Genomic DNA, 14,841 nt, shown 5'->3' with positions numbered 1-14,841 from the left:
TTTCGTAAAATTTTTATCTAAAATTATAATAATGGACCACTCACGGTGACTATGTCCACTGTAAAATTTGGGCATAAAATGTCAATTAAATGTAAGTCATTAAAAAAATTATTCATAATTCTATGTTACCTGCCACACCATAAAAAAGTAATAACAACGAAAGAATGACAACACGAAATATTTTCAGTATTTTGTATTTAATCTTCTCACATAGTTTATTACAATATATACAGTCATCATCAAAATATGAAATCACACACATTTATGTAAAATTACATTTTGTTTTTTCAACTTCATGTTGTTCTGATGATGAAAATGAAACGCATGCGCAGCGCATTATTTACATTCAATCATTCTACGACAAGGAAATCCTTTTTAGTATGTAAAATAAAATGTTTTAAAAGCAACTAAATATATCGAACATCAAATTATAAAACGATGATTAAAGGAGAAGCTGACATCTTATCTTAAAATGTAAGAATACTTAATTATTTTATGTAATATTTTCAAAACATAATCGAAATTTAGATTTCGGAGTATATAATAAATTGTTACTGCATTGGTCTAAAGGTATTTTTTATTAATAAATAGAGCTAATTGCATCATTATTCTAAAAAATAATACTAAAATAATAATAAATAAATAAAATAACTACGAGAAAGAAGTTTATTGGAATTGATTAACTAGCTATTCTGACAACAACACCTTATTGATAATAACAAACACCAAGAATGAAATTAGTACACACATAATTATTTCAATTCAACACTGACATAGTGGTTTGTTTGCTTTCCCAAGAAAAATGTAATATATAACTATCTTAAAAAATCTTAAGAGCAATCTTAATATTTTATAATTGTGATAAACTATAACAACTAAAATTATAAAAAAATATTTCTGCAAGTTTTACTCAGAAATTAACTTTTGATTGACAATATTCATTATTTTGAATAAAACTGTCGAATAAAAAAACAATTAAAACATTCTCGCTGACTTTTTCATTGTGAAGCATAAATAAGTTATTTACCATTTGACGCAGGATTTTTATTTTACATATTTTTCATACTTTTTTACATTATTTTCCATTGATTTAGGACATTATTATTTTACATTATTTTACTTCGTTTTGCATTATTTTACGTTAATTTACATTACATTGCATTAATTTCGTATTAATACGTAAAAAATTTTATATTTACGATTTAAATAATTTATTGTTGTGAAATACAGAATGGAACACCGGATTCTTTTTCTGCGTTAAAGGTAAAAATCTTCTAAAGACTGTTCAACATTCAGTAATTTTTTAAATTTGCACCTTATTTGCAAGTTATTTAGAGTTATTCATCATTGCAATTTCTTTAATTTACAATATCAATTACTGATAAAGTTTTGAATGTAAATGGAAAAAAAAATTTCTCACTACTTTAATTTGGATTTTATATTTCAGTATAAATATAATTCCGATAAACTAACAGAGATTTTTTAGTAGCTATTAGTCTGTATTTTTATAATTAAAAGTTATTAAAATACATACTTTTGCCAAAAATTAGAGAGTCAGAAAAAAAATTTTTAACACGGATTTGTCCGTGTTAAAATTTTCGATTAATTTTTTTTTCTTTGATAATTTATATAATATTTCCATGAGCAAATCCATTTCGGGTAAATCCGTAGCTACAATTATTTGCAAAACAGGCAATTTATGTTTCTCTTTTCTATTTTATATTTTTTCTTAAATAAATATTTATTTTCTAATATTATTTATGGTCAACTTTTTAAATTATCCAGTATAATATTACCTTGCGCACATCCGTTTTGGGCCCATCCTTGGTAACTAACAAATCAATGTACAGCATAACAAATCACTTCAGCATTGCAGTAAGAACGCACTTTAAATTCCTCCAATTACACTCAATTTGCGCTTTTGTTTTCATATTTTATAATCTGGCAATCTTGTTGAAAATATTTTTAAATCATTCTTGAAATATTTCCCGTTCATGTAAGTACATCTGATTTCGTTATTAGAGATTTTGTTTTATACTGTTTTTTCTTTTCATTTTATTTTATTTTCTGTTTTTACGCGTTATTTTTACTTATTGTGTTATATTTTATTTGTTGTAATTTTTGTAAAAAAATTTTTTGAGTGCACCTCACACTATTGTATTAATATATTTTGCTTTGGCTATATTGATACAATATCAGAAAGCACTCTTTTTTGCGGATATAATCGTGTGGGCTGATGAAAAGATTATATCTTTTATTTTCCAGTTTTTAAAAAATTTCATCCCTTTTTTTTAATTTTTTTTAAATCAGTTGTTTGTTATTTTTTTCATTAATTATTATTCCCTCCCCCTTTACATTTGTCTATAATTTTCCTTTGTTTTATCCTCTTTTTGAACTTATCTAATGAGTTCTGTTTACTTGCAGCTTATGCGCAATAAATGAAACTTATTGTTTTTCTTAACTTTCTTCGTGTTTTCTTGTATTTATTTATTTTGTTGTATATATATATATATATATATATATATATATATATATATATATATATATATATATATATATATATATATATATATATATATATATATATATATATATATATATATATATATATAAATATATAAAAGGAATACCGGTGTCCCATCGGCGTCAAAGGGTTATATTTTTCTCTTGAATTTTCTTTGGATACTAAATTTCATTCTTGTTTTTATTACAAGGAAAATATTGTAATTACTTAAAACTTCAATATCGTTACTCATTCATGTATTTATTTTTTTCAGGAGACTCATAAAATATAAAAATCCATAAAATTAAATTACAAAAAGCTAATAACATGAAATGGTACTCTTTCATTCATACAAAAAATTTGCATTTTCATAACTCTGCAACATTAACATTTTCTGAATTAATATATTTCCCTTTAAGCTACCGTTGATAATATTTCAACCAATTATTGAATTAACCTCTTTTCCTCTGATATAGTGCAAACACAACACTATGTAATGATGGAAAATGCAACATCAACAGATTGCATGTGGGTAGCTTTTATATTAATAGCGATGCCAACTTGCTCTGCTTCGTTAGAAAAAATGTTTTAGTTGTGGCAAAATTGCTATCATTTTATTCTGTTCCTCCCCATTTGTTTGCAATGTGTTATTATTTTATTCTTGGTTCAGTAAATTTCTTCTAGAATTCTTTTTCCCACCGCTACACATAAATAGTTTAAGAAGTTTAAATAAAATACAATTTACGAAGTCTATATCTAAGGGCCTCCTTGAACAAGCGGTATCACCCGCCAACGTCTTTGTTAAACGTGGGGGTGGCATGTACGAATCTCGTCGTCAGGTTGCTAAAACCAAAGGCGAATGGAATAAACATCAAAACAGAATAAATTGTAAGTTAAAACATGGAAGTGTTTCTAATAATAGCTTTTCAACTCCTCTCTGTGACTATTTCCTCCCAAAACCAAATCTATCTTGCAGTTTATGACGTTCCCCTTCCTATACTGTGATTTGTCAGATTTTATTTGGGCTTTTTTTTTTTTCTTTTTTGTAATCAAATATTAGTTTGCGAACACTAACTCGCTTACTTTTTTGTTAACCTCTTTGAAAAGGATTCTAAAAATCTATATAAAAATCAGTCTTTACGGAACACCTTGCATATGTTAGCCAGTATCTTTTTATTGGATATTTATTATTAGTTTTCATCGGAATGCAAAAGTACCAGACATTTTAAACGAAATAAAATTTACTTTCCTGTTTTACCTCTGAAAAAAAAATCTCCATTATAGTTCGTTACATAGCTTTTAATTTAAATAAAATAAAATTATCCTAGTCAGGAACAATCAGCTTCTGTTTATAAATAAGCCAATCCAACTTCTAAACGTTTTCGCTCGGCGTTTAATATATACAACTGTCCAATATATTGCTCATCATTGCACTACGTTGATGATTTATTTCACATAACAAAGCGTGCTAAACAATGTAGGGTCTATATATCGTGTCTTTAGGCGAAGGGCATGGCCCATGTGAACTGTTGTCGCTGCAGTCCCCATTAATGTCCAGCTGGGCGTGACACATGCCAACGGGTAAGTGTTCAGAGTTCAAAATTCGATCAGAAGAATCGCAGTAGGGCGAAGAAGGGATGTCGTGCTCTTCCTCTTCGTCTGACGTGGTCCTTTTTCCGTGTTCCATCACGACGACGCCGTCTGACGCTCGATTCGAACTCTTGTTCGTCGAGTCTGAATCAGTCCTTGATTTAGATTCTTGTTGGGCTTTTTTACTTCTTTTCCACTTCATTCGTCTATTTTGAAACCAGATTTTCACCTGAAAAGAATCAAATTTATTTTATGGTGCACTGAAATATATTAATACTCATTTATCACGAAACTTTTTTTTTGTTTTTGATGAATTTCGTTTCCTGATGTATGCGTCACGCAAAAATTTCGTCAAAGTGACGAAATAACTATCATCATTTCTTCAAGGAAACGAATTTCGTCAAAATTTAAAAAATATTTCGTCATTATATTTTTTTTTCGAAAGAAAGGAAGAAAAGAAAGCTCTTAGCGTTTTAAGTACTAAGTTTTAAGAATCAGTTTATCTAGAGCACCAGATCAATGTCACACCAACAACACAAGAAAGACAGATAAAACAGATAGTCAAATTACACCCATGCCCGAAGCAGGATACGAACCAGGGATCACCTTGATATGAGGTGATCCCTTTTGAGGTTTCGGGCTGTATCCTTGACCACTATACAGCCCGATCGGTATGCTTTCTCACTTTATTTTAGATCGGGTAATCTTCATCCTAGTTTTGTCTTTTTAGTTAACAATCCCATAATACGCTACCTTGAAGTTTCAAGTTGAGGACTAAAATGTTGTTTTACTACCACTTTGTAAAATCTTTTTCAACGACCATACAAGTTTGATAAGCATTTTGGTTATACATTTGAGAGTTTCCGTTTCATCATTAATCACTTGATTTTGAGACGAAATGAATCTCAAAATTAATGAAATACAGCTCAAGGATTGCTGAATCGTCATAAGTGAGAGTTTTATTTCTGAGAGTGCGGGACACATATTATTAAAAACAAGGCAAGCCTACATATTATATGAAAAAAAAGAAAATTCCACTAACTCTTTTCATAAAATAGCTTTCAATTAAAATATGAACATATTCTAGATACTTTCATGAGTTCTGAAATTAATTTTTGAAGAATCACAAAAGTGCCACTTAATATCTTCATCCATCAAGGTCTTCAATTGTTTTAAATACTCTAAAATGGTTTTTACAATTAATACCTACAATATATATGATGAAATTATGGTGTGAAAGTGTGTATGTAGCTTTAGTTTGCTATGTGGAGAAATTCGGAAACAATTTGTTCCATGTAAACATTTTGGCTTTACAAAAACCCTTGCAAATCTATTTTTATATTTACGTACACAATGGTGGATGACCTTTTTGAAATTTTCAATAACTATTTAATGCCTTGTTCATAGTAAACGAATGACGGCGACATTGTAAACGAATGACGACGACATTGTAAACGAATAACGTTTAACAACCACTACTTTTAATAAGCAGACTCAAAAGTTTTCCCAAATTCAAATAAGCTTTTAGGAGTTGATCAAAATAATGGAAACTCTTCTGTACTAACTCTGTGTAAGCAATTTTTCCTTTATAGCTCTACAAATGTTTTATGTATCAAATGGTTACTCAAGACTTAATAAAAATAGCGAGACTTACATATATTAGTGAAGTGGTATTTAATATTTATAGTAGATGTTACGCTACATTTACTCCCCTTCTAGAATTTTGTCTGGGATAGAATTCGATGAACAAATACTCTAATTAATTTATGTTGGTTTTTTTTTCCTTTTTAATAATAACATTTTTGCTCATAATATTATTTCTTCATCTTTAATTGTTTATTCGCCGGGAGAATTTTATATACCTCACTGAATTTACAAGAAGTATCTTTAATTGTTTATTCGCCGGGAGAATTTTATATACCTCACTGAATTTACAAGAAGTACCCCAAAATACAACCACGTTGACGTGTATTATATACTAGTGAATTGGTATTTAATATTTATAGTGGTAGTTACACCACACTCTTTTTTATTTCATCGTAAAAATTTGTATTGACCAAAATTTTCAAAGAAAGTAAAAAGCTGATTTCTTTTACAATACCGCAGTAATTAAAAAAGCATTGGTATATAAATGACGCAGTCCTACATAATAATTTCATATTTCTATTGCAACTAGAAAGAAGTTATTAACTTTCACCCACATTTAGGTAGATCCGAACTTTAACTGGGTAAAATAAGACATCATTTCTTAAAGCTTCAAACATGATTTTTCAAACTGCTTCCACAGTTAAACCATATGAATTCCTCTAAAACATTTGTAGCTAAAAGAAAATTTGTTTACATAGAGTAAGTATGGAAGCATATCCATTATTTTGATCAACCCCTGTATATTTAAGCCTCCTAAACTGAGAAAACGATATCTTGAAGATGGTCCCTTATCCTTGCTTCAAAGATGGCGTCAATTGAAAAGAAAGAAGAGAAAGGGTAAGGAAGGAGTAAGGAAGAATGGCGTATAATTAAATGAAGCGGCGCCGTTGCTTCGCTAATTATCATTGCCGAAGCCTTTGTCTGCAAAGGAAGAGAACCCTGAAGACCCTACCAACAATTCATCTCCCTAATTTACTTGTAGTTAGGCTAATCAGGAATCAGGAGGAGTAAAAGTGGGGAGAACAGGGGCGCCCCAACTTTTATTCACCCCAAAATGTCCAATTTATTACGATTCTTCTCGTCAGAGAGTTGTTATTGCTGCGCCCCGGCTTAGAGATGATTGCCAAAGATCTTCTGACTTACGCTCTTTTCTATCTTCTTTTCTTCTTGGGGGTGTGGGCAGAGAGCAGATTCTTCATCCTCTCCCCCCTGCCCCGTCTTACAGGGGCGCTTCCACCGATTGGAATCGTTTTTGGAGACATTGAGGCGGTCAGCATCGAAAATAGAGAGAAAAGGAGTTTTTTGGCCTTTAATGTTGCCAACCCATCTCTTATTTTTTTTTTTTTTTTATTCCTCATCCCTTATGGTATCGTTACAAAAAAATAAAGGAAGAAAAGAAAGTTTCTTTTTTATCGCCCCCTCCTCTTTCTTAAGTTTTTTTTTTTTTTTTTCGTTTCAATTTCAGTCAGGGTAAAATGGGAGAAGGGTATAGTGGAAATTGACGGGCGATTTCTCGGGAGCATGGAGAAAATAAATGTGAGATTTTTTATCATTATACGTCGACTTTTTTGCACTCCACCCCCTCCCACTTCCTGTACAGTCGACATTTTGCCCGTTTCGCTTTTCGGTGATTTTCTGGCTTTCAAAAATAAAATATTCTTGGATTGAATTTATTTTTTTTTCCTGTCGTTTCTATAGTGAATATGGCTTTTAGCTCACGTCGAAAGACGTAGAAAGAGTTACGGTTAAAGTTTATAATTTTTCTTTACCGTTTGGAATGTCCTTGTGGCACGAAATAGATTGTCACAATCGTTTGAATTGCTTTTAAAGCGCATAGAAATAAACATTAAAATAGAATTACATTCAAATACCTTTTAACATTGGAATTATATTATTTAAATTGTTTTTAAATCCATTTTTTATTAAATGTCTAAGCTTATCGTTTAATAACCAAGTATTTAAAATATTTATATCGAAAATTAAAAATAGAATTTTGATTTGAGTAAGAGTTACCCTAAGCTTAAGAGCATGCACCTACATATATAAAAAAAAGGCAAAGGTGATTAAAATGGACAATTTTGATAAATTTGTCCAAAAAGCTTACTAATAATTAATTTTAATAAATCCATTCGCCGGGATAGCCTGGTTGGCAGGGAGTCGGACTCATGTTTATGGGAGCGGGAGTTTGAATCCAGCCGGACGAAGACTCCCCGTGCAGTAAATGGTGATTGGTACATATTAAATCTGTCGGGTCACGAAATCCTCCATCTTCCAACACAAATCAATACCTCTGGGAGTACTGAATTGGAGATTGATCGTTCTCTGGTTCAGGTCAAAATTACGATCTGTGAATGAATGAATGGGTGTATAAATTATGAATGCGTCCACCCTATAAATGCGTATGACGTTTAGGTGCATCAGAAGTCGAATTCATGGTCACAGATGGCTCCACTGGACAACAAGAACAATTTCATCTCCTCAACTTTAATGGTCAACGGCAAAAATTATTTTGCCGTTGAAAAAATTTATTTTGAAAAAATTTATTGCTTATCAATTATTTTGCCACACATCACGATACGGGAATCTCCTCTTTTCATTTCTCACTTTAACCAAAAGAAGCAGTTATTATTAATTTTCGTCGGTTAGTATTAATAATAATCGGATTTATCACTTTAACCGTAACACATATACAAAGAGGCACACCCTTGTTTACCGTTTAATCACATTGATCAAATTTAATTGGTTACTATTAATAATAACAGGTTGAAGTGAATAATCTGCGATATTTCTGACCAAACGAAGTGGTTATTATTAATATTGACTGGTTAGCATTAATAATAGCCGGTTTTATTACTTTAACCGTAGCATGTACAATGGTTTTCGAGTGATTATAGTTCATTTTTGGGGTGCTTTCTTCTAGTCAACCCGTTTTGAAAATTAAGTAAAATCAAACTGGAACTATTTTTAATCTAAAAGTACTGAATTTAGTAAACACCAAAAAATCGTATCCCAATCAAAAATCAATCTTAAACATTAAAAATCCTTTAATCAATTATAAAGATTAATACACAGAATACTAATTTCACTCTATTTATCAGAGGATTTTTCTTAAGCATAAGAAATGGTAGAGAATATTATATCTTAGCATTTTTTTTAATTTAATAAAATTGATTTTCAATGAGATAAGCAACAACTTATATTCAATTTAAAAAAATCAGAAGAAACTATATATTCAGAGAAGTAACCGGTGACTATGTAAAAAGTGGTGGAAACTCAATTCACCTTTGTTTATTAAGCATTATTTTATCATACTTTTATTTAAAAAACCAGAAGAAACTATATATTCAGGGAAGTAACCGGTGACTATGTAAAAAGTGGTGGAAACTCAATTCACTTTTATTTATTAAACATTATTTTATCATACTTTTATTATTTGAATAATCTTTAATTATTCAATAAGTCATAGAAATGAGAAAGTGGTAGTAATATTAATATAAATTTTTTATATTATCATGTTTGTAGCTACCAGAATATTTTATTTTCTCTAAGTAAATATATATCCGAAAGTGATATGAAATTTTAATTCGATAGTAAAAGAGATAGCTCTGTATAACAAAAATGATACCAGTTAATAATATTTTCTAGGTGCTTATAAATCATGCATTTATCATAACATTAGAATAGAAATTTTGTTTACATCTAGAAAAAAAATTTTCCCGCAAAGCGGAGAGTTGGTATTTCTGGTAAAGAAACATGGTGAAGATTTGAAGCATAAGCAACGTTGATAGGGTGGTCACAAATGGAAAAAATTTAAGAATTGGTAGAAAATACTGAAGAACCAAATTGTTTTTTACGTATTCCAATCAACCAAAATATATTTGTAAATCAAAAGGGAATATATTTAGATGTTAAAATTGATCAACTTGCTGTTGCTGTTGTTGGCGTAGACCATTACGACAAGGGGTGCGATGTTTCTTGCTTTCCAGTGGCCAAAAATTCGACTTCTGCCACACCTATACCTCACACCCGTTTATAGGGCAGACCCATTCATACATACATTTATTCATCCAAGGATCGTAATTTTTTACCTGTTCCAGAGAACAAATCTCCAATCCAGTACCCCTTCCCCCCAAGAAGTATAATTTGTCAGGAGGACTTTTTGACCCGACAGATTTAGCGAGCACCAGTCACACGGGGAGACGTCCGCCGGCTAGATTCGAACTCCTGTTTTCACGAACATGAGTTCAGCACCCTGCCAGCCAGGCTATTCCGGCCATATAACTGATCAACTTAATTCCTAAAATTAAAGTGATATTTTAATTTTAACAATTCCCAACATCCTTATTAAGCGTTTGTCACCACTTTTCAAAATTTTTCACGATTGTAACTTTCTGGTTCAACAAGCTTTGCTTACTTCAACTGTTAGTATATGATCACTTTTTATTTTATTTTATAACCGTCGTTGAACAGCCTACCCAATTTTGAGTTCACAACTAGTAATGTTCAACTCCGTAGCCTTAGAATTTTGAACCCAATCCAGAAGACTCTTGGATCAATTATTGGGAGAAATTTGCCTTCGTGGAGGACTTTGTGACATGGAGTAGAAAACTACGAAAACCTCCGATGGTTTTCGTCAGCACGGTGTATACAATAACTTTAAATATTACAGGAAATCTAATCAAATTTTTTGGTTTGTGAATAGTAATTTATATCAAACTAGCTGTCTGCGGTGATCACGTGGTTCGCCTATACAAACTCGCCGCTTTGTGGCTGTCCGCTTTCATTTTAAAATTGCCTCTTTAGCTTACCACCATGGAAAATTATTTCCCAATGACCTCAAATATCAAAATATCAGAGAACATGCTGATGTAACATATTTAACAACTAAGCAAACACATAATTTTCGTAACCTAGCTGATAGAGGAAGTACTGCAAAATTTCGAAAAAGATGTGTAATTGGTAGTAAGAACATTTCATTTTTATCTTTTTCCTTTTAAAAAAAAAAGTGTAAAATATTTGCTACTATTACAATTAAAAAATGTATTTCGGTCTGGACAGTTATGAATAAGTGGCATCTGAGGCCAAAATTGTCCTTTTCCCCATTCATCCCGTGTTGATAAACATCTGTAAAAAACTGAGAGTTAAAAGAGAAAATGGCACTTAGCCATTGTAATTACTGAATTAATGCATGAAAGTATGAATAGAATTGCTTATAAGGGTAGATTTTGAGAACATTCACAAATATATATTCAATAAATGTTAATAGGTAGTGGTAATAGGTTAATAGGTGACGCGGAAAATTTACTTTTTATGAAGAAGAAAAAAAGCAGAAATAAAATCTTTTTATTAGCAGTATTTTAATTTTTCTGAAAATTAACAACTCTGTCTAAGGGGTGGAAATGTTTATATTTTTCAGATAGGTAACTTCAACATTGTCAGAATTAACTTTAACATTGTTAGTTTAAAACTTCAGGGCTAAGAAAATTAATTATTTTTGTTCGCGAATGTACTTTTTTTCTCATGGGGGAAAAACGTATGGAATGGGGGAAAAACGTATACATGGGGGTATACGTATAAAACGCGCATGGGGGTCATACATGGGGGAAAAACGTATAAAACGCGCTTGTGGGCATTCTCACTCTTTTTTTTATGCTTATGATTTAATGTTTAAAAACGTGATACTATATTATTAATAGCTTCGTTTTTTTAAAACAAAAATTCACTGTTTGTCCTCCAACTGGGACTTTTTATAGCTCTAAATATGTAACAGTTATTCATTATAATTGTTAGGTTAGTTAAACATGGCACAATGTTTCAATAAGGAAAAGATTTTTTTAGTGATAAGCGTCTGTGGTCATATGTTTTTATTTTTAATCTAAAGCGCTATATGACTGCAATGTTTATACTCTTAAAATTTCGCAAATATAGAGAATTTAAAAATAATTTTAATACATAATTTAATGCTGTTCTTAAAGATGATAAAAATCTTGCCACATTAGTGAAACAGAAATAAGATAATGTTTTTTTTTCCTTGAATGCTTGAACTCTCAGTTTTTACTTCTATTCAGTTTTTTTCAACAAAATAAATTCGATAATATAAAATTAAAGTGTTATTTTAAGATTTCCTTATTGTATTTTTGTTATAAAAGAGCTTAAAATATTCTTACCTGTGTCTCCGTAAGCATGAGGTTGGTGGCCACTTCGAACCTTTTAGGCCTGGAGAGGTATTTGTTCATTCGAAATTGGTTCTCTAATTCTAGAAGCTGTTGGCTTGTGAACGCCGTCCTGGGACGCCGCGTCTTACCCAAGACGCTTGGTTGACCTTGACCTGTTAAAAAAAAAGTTTATAATATAAATTGAAGGTGTCATGAAACCTAAATTTGAAGTGTAAACAATTTATTAAAAACAATTCAACTATCTGATTTACAGAAGAAAGTAAATACCAACAAACAATACAACGCATACCAGGAATCACTGCCCTTAACATTTATTTTTGTAATTCTTCCCAAAATTGAAGTAAAAAAAGAATACACAATTTACATTTGAGCGGGACAAAAAAAGCAGACAAATTATCGAAACCTAATGGATCAAAATACGGGACTGGAAACGATAAAATATGTTTGATTGCTAGAGAGAGGAGTCAAAAAAAGAAATACCTTTAGGTATTCAATGTGGTTTTGCTGTTTTTCCTTTCTCATTTATAAATCGCTTTTAAAAGCTTCAAGCATGATCTTTCAAATTGTGCTAACAGTTTGGCTATGAAATATCTTCTAAAATATTTCCAGCTGAATAAATAGTTGTTTACATAGATTTAGTTTAAAAGTGTTTCCATTATTTGCCTTTCGGACATAGAAAAAACTTCGATATGAAAAGAAAAATTCAAATTTTAAATGGTTCATATTTCCATACTTTATAAATTTTAAATACTTTTTTTAAAAGCCCATTAAATAAATTCGATTTGAAGCTAACTGAAATTAAGTGGAGCTAAATTATTGGATGATCAGACAGGTTTCTAATTTTATTTAACTTATGTTTGTTTTTGTTTTGTTTAATAGAGAGGTAAATTATTCAGGCTCCATTATTCGATTCTCTACACACAGAGGTGAGGCTAGTGTGGACATGGGGCTGGAGTAGGCAAAAGGAATATTTCTATTAACTATCCCTCAAAAATTTCCTTTTAATTATAGCAGGACAAACTATGTTACACTTTCATATGTAGTAAAAAGACAGAACACTAGATTGTTAAGTAACAAAAATCTTACGAAAGGTAAAATCTTAATTTTTACTCTAATTGCAACTTGAGACTATTTTTATTTATCCATTTTAGCAATAGGATATATGTGATGAATGAATGCATTGATTACTCATTTCTATAGTTGATATTTTATCATCACATTTGATTTATTTTTTTTAATTAAACAATGATGAATTTAAATTAACTAAAGTGTATGATAAAGTGTATAGATGTGGGGATTATGTGTACTTCTCAATCGTAAACTCAGAACTTTCTAATCGTAAATTTAGAATTGAGTCGACTGTTCAACGAGGGTTATAAAATATTAAAAAATTGAAAGGGCTGACGAAGCTGCTGTTTTGGGTGTTTACCTTAACGTTGTATTTTGTTTTACTGCACAAAAAGTATAAGACTTAGAAACTTGAAGCTTCTAAGGTGTAGAGATAAGATAAATATGTAGAAATTAAGTTGTAATAGGGAAATTAACATTCGATCATTAATTCTAGAATTATTAACTATTAAATTTGTCGCAAAAAATACCATACGGACCGCTCTACAGGTCACAGGAATGGTCTTACAGAGTTAAAATTTGGAATCCTGAAAGGACTCCATATTTGTTTATAAATTCAACAAAAAGTTTATTTTTGCTTTACGTTACTTTTTTTTTTCGTTTCTTAGAATCTATAAGACTTGAAATTACGAAGTTGAGTGGAAAATTTTTTATGGAGTTGGATGGAGTAAAAAAAAAAGTACTATTTGATTATCAGTTCATTCGAGAATTATCACCTGTTTAACTTGTAGTGAAAAAAGAAATAAAAACATATTAGAGGATTTAGTTTTCACTGAAATGCACAACTACAGAGTTGAATTTAAAAACGCGCAGTTAAGACTATTTTGAATTAAAACTTTGACGAGAAATTTGTTTTTTTTTTTTTCAAAATTCCTATTTGTTTGAAAGTCACTGCAATTTTAAGTATTTTTTTCTTTTAAAAATAATAATTTATCTATTGTTGTAGAAAAATAATAAGTTTTATTTTATAAGAACGTACTTGACTTGATGCCAATAGCAACAAAAAAATTTATAATTTAAAAAAAAAGTGAGTTCAGATGTTACCAGAGGAGTTAAAATGTTAGAGAACGGATTAGTCTACACATAAATGTCGTAACACTTTTTTTTCTTGGAATACTTTTTTACGCCAAATCAAATTATTGCATTTTCGCAACCATAGTCTTAAATAGTTTAAATGCGTTTTTTTAAAAATAAAATGCGTCAAGTAATTTTAAAAAATGTGTTCTATTGTCTTAAATATTCTGAAGAACTAAAATGGCACAATGAGCCTCAAGGCAGGAACAACAATTACTATTAACCTAGGGAAGCCACAGGCTAATAATTACGTAAAAAATGGTGAAGGTTTACTTTATTTATTATCTCTTTAATTATTCATTTATATCAACCACTATGACTTACGTATATTATTCATGTGCAAACATTTTTTGCATTCATTTTTAAGAGTAAATTAAAAAAAATTTGTTATAAAAAAATGCCAATTTTTTATTTCTTTTAATAAAATTTGGTCTATTCTATATGGAACTATCTTATAACTACAAAATAAATCCTAACAATAATAATTTTTCAATTATCATTTTTTTCTTTTTTTTTAAACATCTTTTATCTCGGATTCTTGACACAAAAAGGTTAATTCTATAGAGAATACCATTATTTAGCAACCCCAAAGGGATGGTGAGAAATCTAAATGTGTCTAATATTAAATCAAAATTATTGCTAAATACAGGTCATTAGGATAACCATTTATTAGAGGATGACAGTTGATTACATAGTTAGAACCGATGCAATGAATATGGAAAA

At 30.0% G+C, this 14,841-nt stretch overlaps 1 protein-coding gene across 2 annotated transcripts in view; it reads right to left on the bottom strand.

The window, feature by feature from the left end:
* Positions 1-2,629: 2,629 nt before the first annotated feature.
* The window catches only part of LOC107445444 (uncharacterized), a 67,595-nt gene continuing 55,383 nt past the window's right edge, over positions 2,630-14,841 (bottom strand). For both annotated transcript variants that reach the window (XM_016059834.4, XM_016059833.4), the window contains exons 2-3: positions 11,908-12,068; positions 2,630-4,322 (exon numbers count right to left, since the gene is read on the bottom strand). In XM_016059834.4, the coding sequence (XP_015915320.3) occupies positions 3,972-4,322; positions 11,908-12,068 (512 nt within the window). In that variant the 3' untranslated portion in view covers positions 2,630-3,971. The remainder of the gene's footprint in view (positions 4,323-11,907; positions 12,069-14,841) is intronic.

Source organism: Parasteatoda tepidariorum, chromosome 3, assembly GCF_982258835.1.
Source record: "Parasteatoda tepidariorum strain Cologne lab strain chromosome 3, Ptep-v5.0, whole genome shotgun sequence".
In the NCBI taxonomy this organism is placed as follows: Eukaryota; Metazoa; Arthropoda; class Arachnida; order Araneae; family Theridiidae; genus Parasteatoda; species Parasteatoda tepidariorum.
Note: the sequence above shows the minus strand (reverse complement) of the source record. Positions and strands in the feature narration are given on the sequence as shown.